General features: G+C 33.8%; 3 protein-coding genes and 1 long non-coding RNA gene across 5 annotated transcripts; 2 read left to right on the top strand and 2 right to left on the bottom strand.

Moving 5' to 3' along the window:
* Window positions 1-1,101: 1,101 nt before the first annotated feature.
* Window positions 1,102-5,084, bottom strand: LOC101901476 (uncharacterized). Its single transcript, XM_011294906.3, has 3 exons — window positions 4,860-5,084; window positions 4,482-4,798; window positions 1,102-1,544 (listed from the first exon to the last, which is right to left on the bottom strand). The coding sequence occupies exons 1-3, from the start codon at window positions 4,945-4,947 to the stop codon at window positions 1,464-1,466; spliced, it is 486 nt and encodes a 161-aa protein (XP_011293208.1). The 5' UTR covers window positions 4,948-5,084; the 3' UTR covers window positions 1,102-1,463.
* Window positions 5,085-5,174: 90 nt separating this feature from the next.
* LOC105261909 (putative nuclease HARBI1) lies at window positions 5,175-8,732 on the bottom strand. Its single transcript, XM_011294905.3, has 5 exons — window positions 8,074-8,732; window positions 7,834-8,014; window positions 6,016-6,157; window positions 5,810-5,954; window positions 5,175-5,742 (listed from the first exon to the last, which is right to left on the bottom strand). The coding sequence occupies exons 1-5, from the start codon at window positions 8,547-8,549 to the stop codon at window positions 5,433-5,435; spliced, it is 1,254 nt and encodes a 417-aa protein (XP_011293207.1). The 5' UTR covers window positions 8,550-8,732; the 3' UTR covers window positions 5,175-5,432.
* A 3,043-nt stretch (window positions 8,733-11,775) lies between these two features.
* On the top strand, window positions 11,776-18,039 carry LOC101900387 (uncharacterized). 2 transcript variants are annotated; one of them, XM_005185142.4, is made up of 6 exons: window positions 11,776-12,142; window positions 12,800-12,927; window positions 12,988-13,248; window positions 13,596-15,243; window positions 16,801-17,274; window positions 17,337-17,505. In XM_005185142.4, exons 1-6 carry the CDS (start codon window positions 12,004-12,006, stop codon window positions 17,363-17,365), a joined length of 2,679 nt encoding a protein of 892 aa, XP_005185199.1. In that variant the 5' UTR covers window positions 11,776-12,003; the 3' UTR covers window positions 17,366-17,505. The 2 variants fall into 2 exon arrangements, with proteins under 2 accessions (XP_005185199.1, XP_005185198.1); XM_005185141.4 differs by having other exon boundaries at window positions 11,778-12,142; window positions 16,801-17,270; window positions 17,337-18,039.
* A 3,271-nt stretch (window positions 18,040-21,310) lies between these two features.
* On the top strand, window positions 21,311-23,531 carry LOC131806146 (uncharacterized). The gene is made up of 2 exons (XR_009343985.1): window positions 21,311-22,577; window positions 22,649-23,531. It is a non-coding gene; the product is annotated as an uncharacterized LOC131806146 (long non-coding RNA).
* Window positions 23,532-23,734: the final 203 nt, after the last annotated feature.

The raw sequence follows: 23,734 nt of genomic DNA, 5'->3' as shown, positions 1-23,734 counted from the left end.
CCATGAAAGTGGACACCTGTTATGAGTTCCAGAGTCTCTAGACCAAGACTAGTCTATCATCTCGCTTTATATTATATAAACTATGGAATCTTTGGGCAATATTTTACAAATCTGACAGCATTATCTGCTCCCTATAGTTTGAGTTAGTTTTGCTGGATTTTAGTTTCAGACTCTGCTGATTTATTTGCAACTCTCGCGCTCCCTAACTTTATTGTATTTTCGAACACTTTTCGATACTGATTTACAACTTCAGTCTTCAAAAGCTTTAATTCTCCTTCGCTATTACAATACATTAACAAATATTCTCCGTAATTAATTACTGACTCCTAATAACTTTTCCTTAGTCGCCTTGTATCCTAACTTTCAATGTAGAGGAATCTCTATGATGGCCGAAGGTGTTTTCTTTGCAAGAACCCAGCATAAACTCAATGGACAGTAAAGTTTTCAAACTATTACCTTGGAAAATAAAAACTCACAGAGAAGTATAAAATGTATTATAAGATCAGACAAATTTAAAAAGACTCATTCCTTTATTTGAATATCACACAACTTAAAACATAAAATCAGTACAAAAATCATTGCTGCTCTTATTATCCTGTTGCGGCCAATTGTTGACATGGAATATATTGCTGTTGTTACTTTGTCCAGCTTGTGCAAAATGTTGCAACTCCTGTTGCGCCTGTTGTGGTTGAGATTGTATTCTCTGTTGCATTAACCCATCGGCATTGAATATTAACATGGTTGGGGCATTGGAAGTGATTAAATCATTGGTTGTTATATTTGCTGTAACTAATGTCGAAGAATTATCCTGTTGCTGTTGATCCTCATTTGTTGTTGAATTGGATAATATGCGAAAGTTACGTAGATTATCACCAAGGGCAGAATCATTGTTTGTTAATGTGCCTGATGTAGAGTTATCTTGAGTGCCAGCACTGCCACCTATACCGTTCTCACCTATTGCAGTTTTATCAGCTATTTCTGTACTATTGATTTGCAAAGAATTCTCGGTGGCGCCGTGTGGTTTCATATTAATATTAACAATATTATCATTCGAGGCACCACTATAGCCTATTGGAAATAAAGGTTATTTGAAACAACATGTTTAGGATATTTTAAAGATTTATTTGTTTTCTATGTTTGTTTTTTATTTGAAGTCGAATCGATGGAACTTATACAAAATATTTGTAAAAACAAAAATACTTACTAAATTATTAGTGAATATTCTTAAAATTATAGCTTATATCGATTGTAAATTATGACAAAAAATAAACAAAACGAAAGACAACAAGTCCCTGATTATATTTTTGTCCAAATTAAATATTTCTTTTTTTCTGACTTAACTAAAAAACTGAATAGAATTGAATTGGTGTGAATTTTGATGTGAAATTCGAACTTATAAATAAAACTAAATTGACATAATTTGTGATGTTTTGTATACAGAAGTATGGACAAGAGGTTTTGGTTCAGGTCTTACGAATATCACTGGAAGAGTCATCTTGTATCATGGCATTTTCACTTAGCAGATTGCGATCGCATTTAGTTGCCTGTAAAGTGATAAATGTAAAAGATTTTAGTTGATGTGAATAAGTAAAAGGGAAGAAATTGTATATCTTTGATTCCCTAGAATATTTAAAGAAGTAGCAACGTTGATAAGGCCACAAAAATATTTGTGGTTAAGTAGTTTGGGAATTCGATTATCAGTTGGTATGAAATCTTGATGCAAAAACACAAGGTTGTTCTGCAAGAAGGCACCAAGTGTAAGTAAAAGTCCTAAATATGTACCACATTATTTGGGAAGTGATGGAAATATACCTTTTTTACCACCTTAATCATGAAGTAATGAAAGGAAAATCGTATTACCTCGGACTGACTCAGAAGTATTATGCGTCCAAAAAAATCAAATCACACCCCTTGCACAACAACAACCTTGCACCCTTGCATTCATACCATATATGCCTGTCATTTATTGCAACTTTGGTTGGGGGAAACTTTGAGCTCAAAGAGAGTTGTCTTTAGCCGACATTTTTACCAAATTATAGAAATGCAACAGATTATAGGAGGAACAAAAGATAAACCAAAGGTGTTTGCACGAGTGGACATCATGGTGATACCGGGTGTGAAGGACCATATGACTCAGAATGGACCTGCACGGATGCGGGATGGAAAAAATTCAGAGGAGCCTTGCGAAGTCAGATCTGAGACATAATCTACATTTTCAAAATATACAGGGTGAGATGAAAAAAATTCAACCAACTTCAGACTGATGTCATTTCTAAGCCACTGGTCCAACAACTGTTAAAATTATTCTAGTTACAGCTCATTATATTGTTTACAAGCGTACAAAAGCATTTTAGTAAGAATTTTCCAGAAAGTTATTCTTGAATTCCAAAGCGGTTCGAAAAGTAAAGAAGCGACTTGATCGGAACCAGCGTCGCAGTGGCCGAAAAATGGCTCGTGAGTTGAACATATCGCAATATTCCATTCGACAAATATTGAAATATGAGCTTGGGCTAAAGCCATTGAAATTCCTAAAAGTGCAAGAACTTACACCGCAACAGAAAGAAAATAGACTCAAAAGAGGTAAATAGTTGCATTGCCTAACCGAAAGTGGTGAACGGCGGAATTTAGCCAGTAGTTTGTAAACAAACAAAATGATCGTGTTTACTTGCCAAAGAGGTCAGCTGAAAATGTGCACCTTCGGTTGGCCACCAGAAATCAAGCGCCGGCCATGGTGATGGTGTGGGCCGTCATAATAGCCGAAGGACGCTCTCCGCTCGCATTAATCGACCGTGGCATCAGTACAAATGCCGAATATTCTGGAGTCCTTGGCACGCAAATATTTTGAATGCAGACCTTGGACCTTCCAACAGAACTCAGCACCATCGCACTGAACACGCGCCAACCAAGAATGGTTTCAATTCCAGCGCACCATGGCCACCAAAATCTCCGGATACCAATCCGTTGGACTATTGTGTCTGGAGAATTTTGGAAAGCAAGGTTGGCACTAAAAGATGCCAAAGCGTCGATCAACTCAGCAAGCGCTTCGCCAGGAATTGACCAAAAAACCGCAGAGCAACATTCGGCCAGCGTGTGACGGTTTCATTGGCCATTTGATAATCATAATTCGTGCCAAAGGTGACCAAATCGAACAGATCTAAACTTATTCTAAAATTTGATGCTATTTCCGATATTGTTTGCTTTTATTCAATAAAATTAAAAAAAAAATAATGTAAAAATCATGGCGTTAGACTTCGTTGCAGTTTTTATCTCACCCTATATTAGCAGAGGATTGAGCCAGAACAAGCCGTGTGATAGAACAGTGTTGGTAGACCTTGACCTATCAAAGACATTTGATACGGCCAATCATGCCACACTGTTTGAGGATGTGCAGGGAACTACCCTCCGGCCATGATTGAAACGTTGGATAATCACCTATATGTGTGGACGCCAGTCGTACGTGGAATTCCGAACAAGAATTCCAATGCTTGTAGAGTGAAACAGAGAGTTCCCCAAGGTGGGGTGATATCTCCAGAGTTGTTAAACCTCTACTTTTCCGGAATTCCTCCGCCTAGAGATCGTAACGTATGCGGATGATTGTACGATCATGTCGTTGTGCCCAGTGGGGCCGCCAAACCTACCCAACTCACTCCAAAAGATCTCTGGTTGCAGCCCATTAAGGTAGCCGAATATTTAAACCTGGAGTTAGAACCAGATTAGCAGAATCCATGACATGTATTACTGCTAAAACAATGTCTAAGATTTTGTGTTGCCAGACACTTTCTTTCAAAAGGCAGTAGTTCAAAGGCCTAAAAAGATACCAACACATATCACGTATACCGGTATTCGACATCGAACATTTTGCTGGCTGTTTAGACTTGTTACTAGCCTCCTCATGTGGACAGCCCATATCAGTTGTTGGCAAACATTTGCACTAATTTTGATGTGTTTTAATTAGCCAGCCTTCATATAGGGCTTGTGTTTTTATTTCCTCCGGGGTATGTCAAATACCGGCTTCACGATCCGGAAGTTTTTGTTTTATACTTGATAATATATTTATAAGTAGCCAAGATTTTCTCTACTGGTGTATACCCAACACCACCCATAGCATCCGAGATGGTTTAAGCAACCCCTTGATTTCCACTAACTTTCCAAACACATATATTACCCATAACGTCTCGGAAGGTAAACAATCTTTCTTTGGTTTTGTACAAGAACTTTGTATTTTCAATTATCCCGATTTGCCCGTTTTCCTTATTATTTCCTTCGGTTTTCCAATGACATTTATATTACCTATTTTGAATCAAAGGAATCTAGTCTTAACCAAGATTTTTACCCGAATTTTTGGGTCATATATCTGAATATCAGGTTCCGCCTCATATTCAGGTCAAAAATATCTACCTCTGGTAAAAATCCTATACTTTTTACCATCAGACTAGAGTTATGCCAAATCAAATTTCTTTTGTTGTCACCCAATTACTTACCTCCCTAAATTTATGTAGATATACACCCAATGGCTCTACATAATTATCAAAGCCCAATGTGGCAAAGGCATACAGTAAATCGTCACCATTCACCGTCTTACGATTCTCGGACATACTGCGTTCAATAGCCTCTGAAGTGATGAATGAAATAAACTCCGAAACACATTCCTGAATACACTCCCGGGCATCTTTGGCAATTTTACCATTTTCGGGAACAGGAATTTTCATGATTTTTATTATATTACATATGGGCAGGAAACGATCCTGTTCCCTGAGCATATAATTGTTGGGATTTTGGCGATTATCGGAGTCCTCATCTAAAGCACACAAAAACAAGGAAATTTATTTTGTATTTTTCTATTTTCGTACACAACTTACCTGCAGACATTTCTTCGTCTTCACGTTTTATAAATTCATCTTCCCGTTTTATAAATTCATATTGTTGTGAATCATTTGTAGAAGACATAATTTTAAGCTAATTTGCTAAAAGTTTTAATTATTTTGCAAAAATGTTTGGTAGAAACGTAGTTACTTTAGCTTTTTTGTTTGTTTTTATTGTTTATTTCCCGATGCTATATGTGCTTCACTCTCAGTTTTTCTCCCCCTCTCTATCTCTCTCTTCCCTTTTGAACAAAAACACTGACATATTTTATGATAGCTGTCAAACAGTTTATTAGGGTGGATGTGTTTTTTCTACAACAGTGTTGTATTTGAGATGTTATTTTGAAAGTAAACGATTACTTTTTTCATATAAAGTTAAAAAATAAACTAAAATACTTCACTTTAATATTCAACGTAACAAAGTTCAAACGTCACACAAAAAAATAACATTAATACAAAAAGAAAACATAAAAAATGCAAGTAATAAATAACACGAAATGTAATAATATTTAGATAAGGTAAAACAGTAAAATTCAGACAAGAATCAAATTAAATAAATCATTAAATCATTCAAACCATGCTTCCAATGTCATCTTTACTACTAACAAAACTTATATTTGAGTTTTTACGCATCTGATATAGAACTTGCATGGAATTATTGAACATGAAGCCTTTTATAAATTCGCGATTTTGAACAGCTGTTTCCGAGAAGGCATCTTCTTGGTGGGCATTTGGTAAAATGTTTACTTTGGGTAATTGATACAATAAATCATCATCAATTGTTTGTAATTTGGCCAATAGATAATTGTGCAAAGTGGCACATGTGGTAATTACATTACTGGCCTGGCAGTGCTCAAATGGAAGTACTGTATTCAAACATCTAAAAATGAATACACGAAATATTTAGGAATGTATGTGTAATAATTAATGAATTGTCTTCCACCTACCTAAATCTCGATCTAAGTATTTCAAATGTTTTCAAATTTACTTTTTGTATTTCATTTAAGGCCACATTAAACGAACTTTGTAACGGATCAGTGCTATTACGATACGGATTAATGAGGCCAGATGTCAAGTGATAACCACGATCAGCTAATTTTATTTAAATGAGTTTAAAAAATGCATATTGTATATTGCTTCGAGTAGAACTTACCAATTAACCATGTTTTTGGATTACGTTTTTGGGAGTGCTTCATAATGCTGTTGATATGACTGTGTCGCCAAATGTACGAACCGTGTGTACGACCAGAAAATCTTGAATTTATATCGAGAATTCGGTAATTTTGGTCACATATCTAAGGAAAACCAAAGGATATTAATTAATGTAATTGAAATGTTAAAGAGGTCCTGGAAAAATTAAGAAAACATTTGTAAAAAGCTTCGGATATGTAATAATTGAGAAGTTGTGTCACCGACATACAAACACCAACCTAACTTAAGGGTTGCAGAGTTCGATGCTAACAAAGGTCTATTAAGGAGATACAAAAGCGATATAGATTTTACCAAAAATATTCGGGTTGAGGATTGGTGCTGGTGCGGTACTGTTGATACAACTTGATGTGAGGTGCGAGGAAAATCCGACTAGTTTCGGATAACAAACCCGAACACTTGGTTTTCCGATTTATCTCAGTCAGTTGCTTGAGAATTCGTTTTTAAAGAATTCGTTTTAAAAGAATTTTGTATTAATTGAAAATAAAATCAAAGATTATTTGGAAACTTTTAGCTTTGAAGACCAGAGTCACTCCATTCGGCTCTGGGAAAATGGGGAGATTCCGCTTACCAATGCAAAATACCAGTTCTGTCTTTGTGGAGTTTATTTCTGGGCCACTGTCAAAATTCCAATCTGAACTTAAAACCAGTGCAGTCCACATACATAATGTATGTATGGTCAAGTATTTTCTTTAATTTAGCTTGTGAAGTTCTCCCAGTTAACCATGGAACTCAATTAAATTTAGATAACTTTGAAAAAATATCGGTGACCATAGACAAATGAAGATATAGACAACGAAAAGTTAGTTTTGCTTTTTTTTCCAGGTGGCTCTCATCATGTTTTGCATAGTTAACATGCTGATTTACGCGTTCAACCCACTCGACTTCGAAAACGCATTTTATTATTTTTCAAGAATTTCACTTGATTATTTCGAAATTTTTTGATGTCATCACGTACATTTTACTTATCTCTTATTATGAAACAATTTTCTACTGACAAATATCCTACAGATTTTGTTATTTTTAACGTTTTAGAATTGAGTGACTTCAATATTCTCACTCAAATCCCTTAAACGATATAGACGATATCTGCTGATTCGATTTTTTTTCGAAGATAAACGGTGAGAGCATTTCGTTGTCTATATTTTCATTTGTCTATGCGGTGACTGATTTTCCATTGGTGGGAAATTTAAATCTCACCTTAAGGCTGTTTAAGGGCAGGAAATTAGATATACAATATTTGTATATTTCATAATTACTTTAACGATACTCTATATTAATTGTATTTTTAAATGCAAAAATCTGAGATATTTCCAAGTAGCGAAATTGTCAGAATTTCGAGAGCTAATACTACGAGAAGTATAGAAATTACAACTTATAGAATGGATCAGAAAACGTAGAATATGTCAGTATCGTTATACGGGGAACATAGACCTTGGGGAAGGAACATAGACCTTGGCAGAATTTTGTTTGTGTCTTTCTTTTGTAATGGTGGAACTAAACATATAAAATTACTAAATCTAGTCCGAAATAAGGTTATTTTCAATAACAAAAATCTAAACCATAAAAAATACTTTTGTTTTAAATACATAAAATAGCTCATGTTCTTTCAATCTATTTGGAATTGTATGCCTATCAAGAATAAAGCTATACAAGGAAAATGTATAACTATATCTTGAACCCTAGTATTATTTCAAATCATTCTTCCATTTCCCTATAAGTAAAAAATTAAATACCAATTTTAAATGTTGTTTTTTCATACCAATTGCACGGCCACCGTTGGAACTCGTATGTTTCGATGTAGGTACATTTTCATTTCATCTTCAGGAACATTTTGCAATGGTATGTAATAACAATCCAAAACACCAACAACACCTGGTACACCAAATTTTCCCAAAAATTCCACCTTATTTACATGTTGTTCATCCATTGAGCTGGGAAATCTGAAAGCACAAAGAACTCATTAAAATCGAAATTATCTATTTTCATAACTTCTATTTACGTTATATAATCCGGAGTTAGAAAATGCACAAATATTTCACAGGTTTTTACTATTGACCGAGCTATGGTCTCACGAGTATAACCATCGAATTCGGGCAACTGATCTAACATGCTTAGATCTCCTTTTACCAAATAACTCAGTGTGGCCAGCACACTCATGTCAAATGATAGGGAACCTTTTATATTCTCGTATGGATCATAATAAGGATAAAAGGTACGACGATGCAAATCCATCAATAAACAGCGCACCAGCACTTTATCGAAACTGAAACATTCACGGAAGAAGCTATCGGTGACATGTTCCAAAATATACTCTACATTGCTTTCCAGATTGACAAAGTCGTAGCTTTTCTCCGGACAAATATCAGAGAGTAACGCAAAGTCACAATCATCTAAGTTCAGATTTTCTAAATCGGTATTGTTGTTGTTGGTTTCTTGATAAGACGCGCCCTGAAAGTTTAATGTATCCATTTCCATATTGACGTTTTTTATCGATGATCTTTCAAAATATACACGATTTCCCAGTTAATATGAAACACATTCACAACATTTAAGACTTTTTATATTTCTTTTTTAATAAAAATCCAAGAATTTTCGATTTTCATCCAAACGAGACAAGCACAAAAACTAACGGTACAACAACATAAAAACAAAGTCATTCAAAATGAACGCCGTTAGGATGGACAAAAACGAACAAAATTTTTTTATGCTGGCAAGGATGTTAACTCAATGCCTTTGTCAGTCACTAAAACCTTTCATATGCAATTTTTGGCGTTTTGGGAGAAATTGAGATGAAACAGCTCTTTCCTCACGCATCTTGCCCATAAACTCGAAGAATGGATTATGAATTATTTCACAGTCTGTCATTAAATAAAAATCCAGGACTGGAAAACACATCATTTTAGATTTTGATTCAAAATGATAAGCATCTCCATTCTGAGAACGATGCGTAGTACAATCACGGTAAAATTAAGATAATCTCTACATTTTCTGTAACTTAACTTGCCAAATTTCACTGCATAGAAAACAGGATCCCATCTCAGATTTGTGTAATGAATTGTTATCAAATGAATAATTAAAAAATATATAAACATATGATTGCATGACTTTACCTTCTTAACAATACCATGAGTAGAATTATGGTACATAGTAAGGCAATGGCAGAACAATAGAGGTAGATTTATTTCTTTGATAGGATATGGCAATTCTTTTCTGAGGTACTGGACTTTGTCATTTCTCAAATAAAATTTATTTCATATCTAAAATATTTACATATGTCAAGTGAAATATTTTACAAAAACCAAAAATTTTCTATTATTTTCGGCGGTAACAGTTATATGTTCCATATCTTAGGAAGTTATATGATCCATATAAAAAAGAGACTTTAAACCCTTAGTTTTAAGGAAATTGCTCGGTTCTTGTGCAGTCCTTGAATGACGTTTTATTTTTAGTCAGTCCTTATGGATCAAGCCCCAGCTGATTAATACTCCTATATAGTTCGAGTAAAAACAACATCTTACGCTGATAAATTTCTGCAATGAAATTAAAGTCAATTCAACTGAAAATTCGGTATTGCAATCTTCTACGAGTATTATAGAAAAATAAGCTGCGATATTGTCAATTTTCTTACTTACTTAGCTACCGCAAAATGATGCTTTGAAACAAGATTTAACTATTCCATAATCAAGCCTTACATGACTTGTGAGGCTAATAATTTGGAAAAGGTCAAAGGAGCGTAGGGCCAAAACCGAACTAAGTCAACCTAAAAATTTGTTCCTCTACGAAGAAGCCAGCTGATATCGGGGACCTGGCATTGTCCTCACTGTCGGCCGAACTTATAGCAATAGTCAAAGCACTTGAATATGCAGCTAACAATCAAATTCGAAAATTAGCCGTTCTTTGTGACTGTCTTAGTGGTCTTGTAGCAATAAAAAACAATCAGAGGGGAAATTATCTTGTTGACAGAATTAATTGGCTAGCTTCGGAACACTTTGAGGAGATTGAATTGCATCATATCCCGGGGCACTGTAGTATTCCACTTAATGAAACAGTTGATCAAGCCGCAAGAAGAGCGAGAGAGATTGGCTCGCAGATTGAGACACCCTTGACTATCTCTGACGCAGTTAACCATATAACTCACGACCTGTGGATAGAATGGGCAAATGAGTATAGAGAAAGAGGATTGTCCGGCTCCTCTCATTACTTCACAATCTTCCCTGAAGTCACCAAACGACCATGGTTTCACAACACCACATATACCCCTTTGGATACAAAAACACTCAACGGAGTTGTCACAAACCACGCCTTTTGCAATGCCACCTTGGAAAGAATGAAAGCAGTTCCTTCTGCCCTCTGTGAAACTTGTCGCACTGAGGAAAATGTCGACCATATCCTATTTCAGTGCCATCGCTTTTCGTCAGAAAGAAATTCTAATCATTATATACGGAGCTCAAGATCCACTGTGGATTTCATCAACAAACATGGGATTAAAAAACTCCCTGCCATTGCTGAATTTTTGCACAATATCAAATTTAACTTGTAAACATCTGCTCTAAACATTAACGACTTAGCGGAACCCTCCCGATTGCTTGTTGTGGCGTTATCTGGAAATTGGCCAAGTTTTCAACTTTCTAAAACCAAAAAAAAAAGCCAGCTGATAACTTAAGCCAGTCAAAAAAGCGTTTTATGTATTCTCACCCTTAGTTTTTATCATGGTGTAATAAGAAGGTAGAACAGTTTCGTAAAACTACAGTAGTACAGTCCTGAGGCTGTAAAAGGTATGAAATGCCTGGGGAAAAATGAATGAAATGCCTAGATTTCTTTCAAAAATATGATCTAAACAGTTCTATATTTCAATTTCTTGACAAAACTGGCGAATAGCTTTAATGAGCGTCTTGTTATTGTTTTTATTTTCAAAACAATAAATACATACACAAAATTGGTAGAAGTCGGGAACTCTTAGAAATAAATTGTAATCAGCTTGTAGCTCTACCTTACCTTTTTATTGTACCATGGGTAGAACTACAAAATTTCAATTTGACAATCTATTAACATTGAATAAAAAAATTATAATCGTATGATTGCATGAGATTACCTTGGTAATTATGCCATGATTGTAAGTACTACTAGTGTTGTAGTTATTTAACAAAAATGTTAAAAAAATCAATGTGTTTTCAATAATTAATTTTAATTTCCAAAACGTACCTTTTCGGATTATTTTATTTGTAATTCAAAACAAATATTCCAAAAAATGAAGAAGTATAACTACTTTTTTCTATTCTCCTCATTGCACAGCAGCGGAAAAAGTGTATACCTTTTGTATATCAAATAAAATTAAATCACTAAATGACATCTTTAATTTGACAGTTTTATTAATATAAAGTCAAACCAGCTGCTACCTTGTAATTATTGTTCCATGAATCTAGGCATAAAAATTAAATGTAACTTCAAATAAAGAAAATAACAAATAAAAACATAAATTTTTGCAATTTTTAAATCCTTCTTTCAAGTGCCGATAATGCAGTACACTGCACTACCGACAGTTTACAGGTGTTGTCAGTTATTATAAAATTACGCTATTCAGATATCAACCCTGTTATAAGCGCGTCCATTTTTTCCAAATTCCCTCTTATTTTCACACACACACCAACGCACGCTCTCACTACACACACCTATTATCATTTGAATAAATACTTTTCTGACAGTTCTCTTTAACGACACAAACGATCATTTCATTGTGTTGCGTTCGTCGTTTGAGTGCTAGTAGGTTTTCTTAACAGTAAATTTCTGCCTCGCATAAATAAAGAACAAAAAATTACAGTTAATTATTTCTCTCACATTCGCAAGGGTTTGCATGGAATAATTAAGTGAAAAATATTTACATAAAAAGGAGTTTTATTAATTAAAAATAAAAACAAAAACATAACGTGCAATGGAAATAGAAATTAAAGAAGAGCCTTTGGATGACTGTGAAAATGCCCAGGAAATATTCAACAAGCAACAATGCCAGGAAGAAGAAGCTGCAGTAACGAGTTTGCTGAAACAGCAATTGCAAATGGCCTTTATTAAGGGTAAGGAAGATATTTCATTTTAATGCCGGGGTATATATTTTAAAGTTTCATGATGAAATCCCAAACTATATACGATAAAATGGGCTGGTAATTTGAGCAAGAATTGTTTTTCTTACTCTCCTCCTTTTTTATAAGTCATCCATTGTGTTCTTTACACAACATTCAGTGGTTGACACGATCAGTATACGACTGTATTATGACAATTGTCGTTGTTGTTGTTGTGGTGGTTGTTGCTTTGTGTTTGCTATTTGCAGCCGATTTATAAATGTGTTATTAAATTTGTGCGCACATTTTGTTTTGTTTCCTCATTCCACCACACAAGCAATCAACTGAGCGGCAGACAACCACCCAAACTCATATGTTTTAATACAACTCTGTAGTCAGTTGATAAAAAGTAACAAATAATGTGGTAACATTAGTATAAACACAGGAATATGGCATCGTTTCATGTAGTTGTCAATAAACGGAACCGTTATATTAGCTTGGAGTCATTGTGTTCAGGCGGTGGCGTAGGCATTTGTAAATAATAAATAATTTTGCAATAAAATGGTTCAGTAGTGTAATTTCCTCGACTTCTGGCCCAAGATTTGTTCAGTTGTGTTGAAACTGAGGATTGGAAAAATAAATATGTTTAACATTTCCATTGTTTTATTTCAGATGAACCACTTGATGATAGTGACATTTTCACAGTTGTAGAGGAGCACGACCAGTTTATTACCGTCAGCGCAGCCGATATGAAAACCCAGGATGAACTGCAATTTATTAAAAAATTGCACGAACCAAAGGTAGGTTAAATAATATCCGCTATTTTAATACCATTTATAATTATTAACATCCCGTTTTAGAGGACGAAATTTTCTGGTTCCTGTCCGAAATGTTTGAAAGAGTTCAACAAGCGTTCCTCATATTCAGAGCACATTAAACGTAATAACTGTATTGTCAAGCGAAAATGTTCTGCATGTCCATTGACTTTTGTCGAACCACAATCACTGCTGAAGCATTTGACACTACATCGTGATAATAAGTTCTTTTGTTCCCAAAATTGTGGAGCAAATTTTGATACACTACCTCTGTGCGAAGATCATGAAAAACGTATACACAAAATTGTGAGTAATCTACGAAGTTTTTTGTTCACTTTTATATTTAAAAATGTTTCTGTAATATATATTTCTTACAATCTTTATAATTTAAATTGCTTTTGTAGTACATAATTACTTATAGTGTTAATAATTTAAAATGCTTCTTTATTTTTTGTATCCATAAGTTTTATGATCTCAGACAAAATTATTCGATATTCAAACTTTAGAATTGAGAAACAAAATCCAAAATAATTCTCTGTAATTGAAAGGAATTTATGTAGACTCTCTTTTTGTAATTGCTCAACATGTAGACCTTAGGGCCTTTGTGACCCACTTTGTGCTTTATGTTAATGTTTTTCTCTCGCTCTTTGCAGACAAACCCACCAAAAATTCGCTATAAACATTTCTGCTCCTATTGCCGTGAAGGTTTCAAAACCGAATTACAATTGCATGTTCATTGGTTGCAAAAGGATGTAAATTGTGGCAAACTGTTGCATGCCGTTGCAACACATTACAGCATGACATCTGATATGATTAACAATACTGAGAAATTGGCAAATGAAACAGACAATAAAAAATCATTACCACCGGCACCAACTTTCGCTGTAACTAAGCTTAGATTGAAAAGCAATATGCCACCGCCTTTGACAGCAATTAAGAGACCAAATGAAATGGTCGTGAAAGAAACAGAAGCAAAGCGTTCTAAATGTGTTAGCAATTTGAAAACTATATTGCACCATAAACCAAATGAAATGTTGACTGATTTACTTGCAAATATAGAAGTTAAAAAGGAATCAATGGATGAAGAGGAGGATGTTTTGAACACAACTCCTCTAATGCCGGAGGTTATTATTAAAACAGAGGATGAAAATCAAACTGATATCCAATATAAAACGGCGGATAAGAAACCCGGTGGAGACGTGTTGAGCAAAAACAAGGAATTAAAATCCCTATTTATAAATGATTCAAAGGAAATGAATCCTGAATTTCATGGTAAAATAATACAAATGACAGCACCAAGTAAAGTGTCGCATGTGCCAGCTTTGCAAAAAACCAACAACAACAATAAACAAAATATTAACAACGATCAAATTAAAAATAGTCTCAACATTGTGGCAAATGATGTCAATAATAACAGCAACAGTAACTTGAATAATAGCCTTAAAAACATAACAAATTTAAAACTTCTACGCTTGGCACCAACTCCCATGGCTCCCTCAAATATTATTTTACCTCCAAACATACAATTAATTCCACTGCAAAAACCTGGGCAACAACAAACAATTGGAGAAATTATGTCGGCGCCAAAAATGACTCTTCAAATTCTCAAACTAATGCCTGCATCACACTTGCCAAACCATGCTAATAACAACATACTTTTCCAACAACCTTTAAATGTTGTAAAAATAGCAAATACTCCGTTGGTTATGTCACAACCAATGCCACAAAAACAAATTCCAACAATGATGCAATCGCAATCAAATTTGAATTCTCTAACACCAATCTCAACTAAGCCCATTGAAACCCAAAATCCCTCCACGGTTGGAAACAACCAATCAAGCATCTCTGTAAACGGTAATACAACTCAAAATCGAGAAGAACGCATACAATATATACCAAAAAAGAAATTAATTGCCATCGAAAGTATGCCAGAGAAGAAACATATAATCGATACAATGAAACAGCAAATTGCCAAAGTTGCAGTAGGTGATACAAGTCTGACGGGTAATGAAACAAAGCAAACTAAGCCACTCATGAATATATCAAAAGATGTTGAATCGAGTATAAAAGTTCCCGGATGTCCGCCTACTTTATATTTGCCAATTTTGAGTACGATAGATGTAGAATTGGTGGAAGCTCGCTATAAATACCCCGATTACAAATACAAATGGATTTGTCCATATTGTCTTAAGGATTACGACATTAAACGTTGCCTTAAAAGTCATTTAACAAAAGCTCATCATTTGACTAGCCGAGATATGGATAAAATCAACGTACAAGCAAAGGCGTTTAAAAATGAAGGTGAGTTTTGAGATCTTTTATTTCTTGAAGAAACATTAGTGGTATTTTCATATCTTTCCACTTTCCACCCCGAATTTATTTCAGATATACAGGGTAAGATAAAAAAACTGCAACAAGTCAAACGCCATAATTTTTACATTTTTTTTTAAATTTTATTAAATGAGAGCAAAAATGTCGGAACTACCATCAAAGTTTAGAATATGTTTAGATTTGTTTGAATTGGGCACCTTTGGCACGAATTATGGCCTGAAACCGTCACACGTTGCCCGAATGTTGCTCTGCGGTATTTTGGCCCATTCCCGGTGAAGGGCTTTCTTTAGGTGATCGACACATTTTTTAGTGCCAACCTTGCTTTCCAAAATACTCCAGACACAATAATCCAACGGATTGATATCCGGAGATTTTGGTGGCATTCTTGGGTGGAGCGTACTGAGTGCGATGGTGCTGAGTCCTGTTGGAATGTCCAAGGCTGCGGCCAAAATGTTTGCGTATCCAAGGCTTTAATACACCCTCCACTATATTTTCACGATAATATTCGTCATTTATTCTGATGCGACCATACGGCTGTTATGGCAGCCCACACCATCACCATGCCGGCACTTGAGTTCTGGTAGCTGACCTCTTTGCCAAGTAAACACGATCATTTTGTTTGTTTACAAACTGCCGGACAACGAATGTTTTCTCATCGGAGAAAACCAAATTCGGTAGTTCACACTTTCGACCAAGCGAAGCAACTCTTCAGCTCTTTTGAGTCTATTTTCTTTCTGTTGCGGTGTAAGTTCTTGTACTTTTTGGAAATTCAATGGCTTCACCCATTTTTCAATATTTGCCGATATGTTCAGCTCACGAGCCATTTATCGGCCACTGCGACGCGGGTTTCGATCAATTCGCTTCTTCGAACCATTTCTCCTGATGTTGTTGTTTTCTTCCGTCCACTTCCTTGACGTCAGGCTAGGCTACCAGTATCACGGTAACGAGCGATGATACGAGACACAAAAGATTTATTAACATTTAAATGCTGGAGTACTCTAATGATATCCACTTGTGGTATTCCAGACAAATATAAAGAAATCACACTATCACGCTTGGATTCCATCACAAATAACTTTTTTGTTTGGAAAATTCTCAACAAAATGCTTTGCTGAGCTGTCACTGGAATAATTTTAACAGCTGTCGGACGAGTGGCTTGGAAATGACAGCAGTCTGAAGTTGCTTGCAGTTTTTCATCTCACCCTGTATGCCAATTTTATCGAAATTTATATATATCTTCGTCCGATTTGCCTTTAATTGTGCACCAAACGTTTAATATTAGCCCAAAAGGGAAGGAATTTCCCACTTACAACCAACTTGGGTCTAGAAATTTTATTCCCACAAAATCCCAATGAAAGCTTTAATTTTTGTTATGTGAAGCTCTACAAAATATGCAAAGGGGGGTGTAGGGTATCATAAAGTCAGCCCCGCCCGACTTTAAGACCTTCTATTTCTATTAAAGTCAATTAGGGTTGACTAGTTTAAATGATATTTAATAAATAACTTTGCTCCTTTTCTATTTTTCAGATGTAGCAACAGATGCAGAAAAGCAACAAAAAGAAGCTTATGGTCAAGAGCAAACGAAAATAAAACAAGAATCGAAACAAATATCAATTGATTTGCCATCTTCTGATGGAGGCTCCACAATACCAAATGATTTAGACAATAGCAGTACAACACCTCCCCCACAACCCATAAAAATGTCAGCCCTTAATATTGTCAAGCCACGTTATATTTGTGAGAAATGTGGCCGTAAATGTTCATCGAAAACAATGCTCAATGATCATATTTCGGCAAATTGTAGCCGTGAACCCCAATATCCATGTCAGCAATGTCCCAAGAAATTTTATTCCCTAAGTACCCTGCAATGTCATATGACAATACATACGGGAGATTTGCCGCATAAATGTAATTATTGTGACAAACGATTCCGTACACGAGGTCAGGTCACCGTCCACCATAGGACACATACAGGAGAAAGGCCATTTGTGTGCCAGGTAGGTAAGCGAATTGTAATAGTTATTTCATTTTTTAATCCAACTAATAAAATAATTCTGTTTTAGGTATGTTCCCAGCGCTTCACACACCGTGAAACGTTAATCGCTCATTTATCTCGTCATCTTAATATGAAACGCTACAAGTGCTATGGCTGTGATAAACATTTTTCCTGCATCAGCGCATTAAAAACACATCGTGAAATTCGTCCCGATACCTGTGGCAAAGTGAAATTCAATCCCCGAGCAATAGGACCACGTGTTCGCGTTGTACGTGGCAATGTTATCTTTGAGCCACAACCCGAAATCAATCCCTATTTACGTTCGGAGGATCCCAAAAATGTGTTGGCTGAATTACAAAATCAACCGGAGAGCGTTAAATAGTTTCTTTTCCGATTTAAGTTCAAAAACACAACTTTGTTATTGCATTTGCTTTTCCAAACTGTTCTTCTTCGTTTTTGTATTCTACCTATCTATGGTCTAATATGTATACGAACATTATGCACTGAAACTTTAATTTAATATTTGTGTTTGTATATTAATTTCTAGCATTTAACCTATTATCTATAATACACTTTTAATTGTTATTAAGAATTGTTGCTTGCGCATCCACTCTTTGTATCCTTTTATTTTTATTTCTATCTGATTAGAATAAAAACTTTACTTTTGTATGCATTCCCTAAGAAAATATGAAGAATTCATCTGTTTTGTTAATATCAACAAAAATCATTAATAATTTTAATAATAAAGCACCAAATAATTAAACATTAAATTTGTTTATTTATTTTTTTATTTTCTATTACATTTTAGGTTGGCGCTTCAGATTACAACAAAGCAACTTTTCTTGCAAATTGTTTTGCGCCAATCAGAACATTTTATTTTGAAAGAATGAATAATTTTGTTTTGGTTCATTGCAATTTAAAATATTTCAATTTTGCAAGAAAAATTTGTTTCGTTGTGATTTGAAATGTTCGATACGGTCTCAGATTTTAGCGAACTGGGAAAGAAGAAGTGAAATCAATTGGAACAGGTTCCATAAGAAGTCTGAGAATTCAAAGTAAGACAAGAAGCAAGGAAGTCGCCCGTAAAATGTGGATTTTCTGCAAAAGCATCTGGATTTCTGTCATCTTCAAATTATTAAAGACCATTTTCGGGTCTAATATCGTAAGTTTTGAAGAACATTTCCGGATCTCAATTAAGGAAGCTTAAAGAATATCCTCGGGTCTTAAATTGTTGCTATTTTAGAATAACTACGGGTCTCAAATAATAGGGTTTTAAAACATATTTCCGGTTCTCAATTCGGGGTTTTTGAAAGAACTGCAGGGTATAATCAAAAATCTGTTATGATTTACTTTAGCCTCAACATTATCAATAAATGTGCATGCCGAATATAACACGGGTTCTTTCTATCTCAAATTGGTTTACATGAGGGTAATGACGATACGTTTGGCTTTTAAATTTTGAAAAATATTGAACAGGGAAATGAATCCTTTGAATGAATTTATTTCTTAAGGCACTTTCAAAACTTTACTCCTACATCTTTGAAGCTATGAAATCCTGAAACATTACCAATCATAAATTACGGTAAAATTACGACAACAGATTTTGGAGTTAGGGTTGAAATTGATTCCACACATTGCACTCTAACCAAACTCTTCTTCATTCCTTGAGCCATTAAGATTAAACCTAGATAATTCCAACCAACACAAAATCTGATATTAATACATTGAAGAAAACTGAAAACTAATGATTGTTAAACATTTTCACCATTGTGGGAATTAGTGGGCCGCCACATCACTCCTACATATGTGATCTAATGTTGTTCAAATATGATCTGATGAATTAAACTTTTAAGGATAGAAAAAAAATTATGGTAAATATTAGGAAATAAACAAATATGTACGTTGCACATTCCAGCTGGTCTCAACACCCTCGCACTCAGCACGCGCCACCCAATAATGGTTACAAAATGAGGTTCCTCGCTTCATTTTTGCAGCTAAATTTAGCATTTATTTTTTGTATTTAGCAGCAAAATTTTCATTTAGCATTTAGCATTTTTCTTAGCTTTTTGAAATTATTAGTTTAGCATTTTTTAGTTTTTTTTTGTCCAAAAATTTTCTTATATTTTAGTACTTTCCAATTTTTCTTAAATGTAAAAAATTAAATTACATGAACCTTTTTGAACGAAATTACTGTTTTAGAAAGCAATGATAAAAGCTTACTACATATGAAAGGGCAAACATTTAAAAATGCTTTAAATGAAACCCCGTTCAAGGAATTGTCTTCATTTGTTATGAAGTGTCTAGTTTTACCATTTAGTAACGCAGAAGTTGGAAGAGTTTTCAGTGGCATGAACCGTATAAATGCAGAAATTAGAAATATGAATTCACTTATTTACATTAGATGCGGATAGAAAAGGTTAAATAAAGGTTTTGAACGTTTTAAGATTACAAACGATATCATTTTAATCATCATTCGGTTTTCTAATTTTCTAGAACTTAATACATTTAAATAAAATCATATTAAATTTAAAAACAAAATTGGACCTTATTGGTCCTCCTTCCGAAAAAACTTAAAAAACCTGTCATCTCTAAAAAAATCATGGTTTGGACCGAAGTAATGCATGTTCTTATAGAATTTGCCCTATATTAAAGCTTAAGAAAATAGAGCCATGCTAATGGCTATTCAGAACAATATTTGTAAATTAAGGTTTCTCTATATTAATAAGGCTGAAATTCACTTTCAGCATTTCGATGGAATAGACATTTTGGTATTTTTTCCATATTTTTCGCTAACTATTATCCGATGACCATCCAAAATGCTTGACAGGGCCGATACCGAACCCCTACTTAAAATTTCCCAAGGATCGAACAATAATTATGACGTGTTAAAAAACTTTCAGTGACGTGTCAGGCTCCTATTCTGACACTAACCCTACCTCCATCCAATATTTCGTGAGGATCGGGCCATAAATGTTCCCTGTATATAATATCCTAACTACATAGTGTTGTAAGGAGTAAAAATATTACAAAATGTGAAATTCAATATTGTAATTCAAAATGAAAGTATCTCATGCGACAAAATTGAAAAATATAAGAAAACATCACAAAATCAATATTCTCATCTTTATCTTTATTTCAAATTCGCATTGCCAGCATTTTCTGTAATTTACCTTGTCAAATTTTGATGACTACAGTTCCCATCTCTGATTTTGTGTGTATACAATGGTTTTATGAATATAGATTTTGACAGTGAGATGTTGTCAAATATATAAATTTTGAATGTTTTAAACATATGATTACATCACTTTACCTTCTTAGTTCTACCCATGGTAGAAGAATATAGGTAGACGCATCGACACAGCTGCTGGGACAATGAACTGTCAAACCAATTTTGGAATTGAAAATGTTGAATGAAAAATTATTTAAATTTGCAAAAATTGTTAAAAAAACTCGAATTATAATAACCTCATAATGACGTCGTATAAGAAAATATTTAAAAATCTACTCATATTTGATAAAAAAAAAAAAAAAATTGTTGTTGTACAATGGTTTTATAAATATAGATTTTGACAGATGTTGTCAAAAATAAATTTTGAAAGTTTTAAACATATGATTACATGACTTTACCTTCTTAGTTCTACCCATGGTAGAAGAATATAGGTAGACGCATCGACACAGCTGCTGGGACAATGAACTCTCAAACCAATTTTGGAATTGAAAATGTTGAATGAAAAATTATTTAAATTTGCAAAAATTGTTAAAAAACTCGAATTATAATAACCTCATAATAACGTCGTATAAGAAAATATTTAAAAATCTACTCATATTTGAAAAAAAAAAAAAATTGTTGGCATATCAATGCTCCCAAGCGTTGATGCATCTACCTGTATTCTTCTGCCATGGTTCTACCATGCTCTTCGTATGTCGTGTATATTTTGTTATACTTATCCCTACATGGAGTCCTTGTACTTACACCTGTTTACTTACATTGCCAAAAATTGATATCAAACTAAAATGAGTTTATTTTAATCAATTACTTTTATTATATTTTAAATATTATTTTGTTTGTTTTTTGTTCTTGTTGTTGTGTTCTGTTCGTTTTAGTTTAATATGCTTAGATAATATTAATTGCATTTAAGTTTTGTTGTTTTGGAATTGGTATTTATTATTCTTTAAAATTATTATTAGAGTAGAGTAAATTAAATAGAAGTTCTTGTGAGGTGGCAATAAAGAGGTTCCACTTGTCATTAGTTTTTAACGTAACTATAATTTTTCCATAATTTCGAGTGTTTAGAATACATAGAAAACAAATCATTTTTGATGTTAGTTAATAATAACGATTAATCCAGACACAAGATATTTTTATAGGTATAATAAGGTATTGTTATAAGCAATAAAAAACATATATATTTAAGAAATATATAGTAAATAACAATAATTGGTTTATACATTTCTAAAGTGAGGGTAAATAAATATTTTTTCCGACTCATTAAAATTAAAATAAAGCAGTAATTTTGTTTATTTTTCTATAATATTTTTATTACAATATATGTAAATAGTAATGAAATGAGAAAAATTTTAAACGTAACGTTAAAGAGGTTGAACAAAACGCACTTTTTGAAACTATCAAACTCAAGATATCAGCTAATTAGAGACTGGCAATCTTGCAACTACTTTTTTTGTGTAGTAAATAGTAAAAAAATAAAAAAAAAACTTTTAAATCTGTCGATTCTTCCAACGTTAATGTCTTAATACAGGTTGTAATAATTCATGTCAGGCCGCAATGATAAGGTGTTCCACAACATTTTCAAAACATGGCGAAATATCAAAATATATACACCTTTTGCATACCTTTCGTACTGTGTTTTCGATTACAAAAGTATTTTGAATGGTAGAAAAATACAGGGAACATCAAGTGAGGTTGTACAACAAACGTAGCAACAAACACATACAAATTTGTTTTTGTACGTAATACAATATGTCCAAAAATGTATACAAAACAATTTATTTTCAATAATTTATGTTAATTTTTGCAATTTGGATTTTTACAGCCTGTTTCACGATATCGCACACCTTTAACACAAAAAACAGTTGATTTCCATCCCACTAAAATTCATCAGAACGAGAAATTGTACGAAAATCAAAGCGAATGAAAACGCAAGCATTTCAGTGTAATTGCGTTCCACTATATTTTTTCATTTGCACGCATGCGAACGCAAATGTCAAAATCAGTCATTTGTGCATTTTCTGTCGTCTGACTATAATTCAGGAGAATTTTTTGCCTTTAATGGAAAATTGAAACAAAAAGGTGAGTAAAAAATAACAAATACAATTATAATATGTCAACAACAAATATAATTTTAATTTCCCGAATTCCAGCATGAAAAAATCATCTACTACACAGCTGTGGGCGCTAGTTATTTATATGGAGGAGATTCCTGAGTTCGCCAGAGGAGTGCCAATACTGGAAAAAATATGTTTTAAAATTATGTTTAAATGCAGAGTTGTTGGATTCTCCTTCTCGCACAATTGCACAAATCAATTGAACACAATCACTGGGAAACTCAGATATTATTTTGTTTCTTTATTTACAATTTGTTTGTTTACAATTGAACTCTCATTTCAGGCAGAGCCAGCTTACGTATGGCGTTTTTCTGTTTATTTTCACGATTAATTTTTTCAAAGGTATATTTAGCAACACTGAGTCATGTAAGTCTATGCGAAAGAACGAACGAATGTTAGTGGAACGCATTCTGATACGAAAGAGTGACAAGCTTTCGTTCGCATAAATTTTCTTTCGATATCGTGGAACAGGCTGTAAATGTCAAAAGTCGCTTATGTGTTTGCTTTCGGGGATTATAAATCAGGAAAATTGTTTCAACATAAATATTGCTTTGATTGGTAAAAACAATAAATACAATTATGAAATGTCAACAAGAAATATATTTTTAATTTCCTTGCATTTTTTACGTCTTTTTCGCGTTAAATCTGTCATTTTGGCGTTTTTTTGTTTAGGTATATTTAGCACCACTGAGTCACATAAGGCTATGCGAAAGAACGAATGAATGTTATTAAAATGCATTCTGATAGGAAAGTGAGTGACTAGCTTTCGTTCGCACAAATTTTCTTTCGATATCGTGGAACAGACCATGGTAGAACAATACAGGTAGTCGCATCGACACAGCCGCTGGAACAATGAACTGTTAAACCGATTTTGGAATTGAAAATCTTGAATGAAAAAGTATTGAAATTTGTAAAAATTGTGGAAAAAAAACATATCATGACAACCTCCGATTGGCCTCGTATATGAAAACATATAAACATCTATTTATTTTTGACAAAACACTTTTGACATATTAATGTTCCCAAGCGTTGATGCATCTACCTATATTCTTCTACCATGGAACAGACAGTAAATCACAAAACGTCATATTGAATTTGACATTAGTATACTATGGAGTCAAA

This window comes from Musca domestica, unplaced genomic scaffold (assembly GCF_030504385.1).
Source record: "Musca domestica strain aabys unplaced genomic scaffold, Musca_domestica.polishedcontigs.V.1.1 7, whole genome shotgun sequence".
NCBI lineage: Eukaryota > Metazoa > Arthropoda > Insecta > Diptera > Muscidae > Musca > Musca domestica.
The sequence above is the reverse complement of the archived record's forward strand: the minus strand, read 5'-3'. Positions and strand labels throughout refer to the sequence as shown.

Excerpts from the sequence above, each read along its gene's own strand:
- LOC101900387 (XM_005185141.4), top strand. The coding sequence starts at position 12,004 with ATGGAAATAGAAATTAAAGAAGAGCCTTTGGATGACTGTGAAAATGCC. Across the intron at positions 15,244-16,800 it reads AAAGGCGTTTAAAAATGAAG|ATGTAGCAACAGATGCAGAA; the intron begins GTGAGTTTTGAG and ends TCTATTTTTCAG. Across the intron at positions 17,271-17,336 it reads AAAGGCCATTTGTGTGCCAG|GTATGTTCCCAGCGCTTCAC; the intron begins GTAGGTAAGCGA and ends ATTCTGTTTTAG.
- LOC101901476 (XM_011294906.3), bottom strand. The coding sequence starts at position 4,947 with ATGTCTTCTACAAATGATTCACAACAATATGAATTTATAAAACGGGAA. Across the intron at positions 4,799-4,859 it reads AGACGAAGAAATGTCTGCAG|ATGAGGACTCCGATAATCGC; the intron begins GTAAGTTGTGTA and ends TGTGTGCTTTAG. Across the intron at positions 1,545-4,481 it reads ATCTACATAAATTTAGGGAG|GCAACTAAATGCGATCGCAA; the intron begins GTAAGTAATTGG and ends ATCACTTTACAG.
- LOC105261909 (XM_011294905.3), bottom strand. The coding sequence starts at position 8,549 with ATGGAAATGGATACATTAAACTTTCAGGGCGCGTCTTATCAAGAAACC. Across the intron at positions 6,158-7,833 it reads CAACGGTGGCCGTGCAATTG|ATATGTGACCAAAATTACCG; the intron begins GTATGAAAAAAC and ends GGTTTTCCTTAG. Across the intron at positions 5,955-6,015 it reads TCCAAAAACATGGTTAATTG|CTGATCGTGGTTATCACTTG; the intron begins GTAAGTTCTACT and ends AAATAAAATTAG.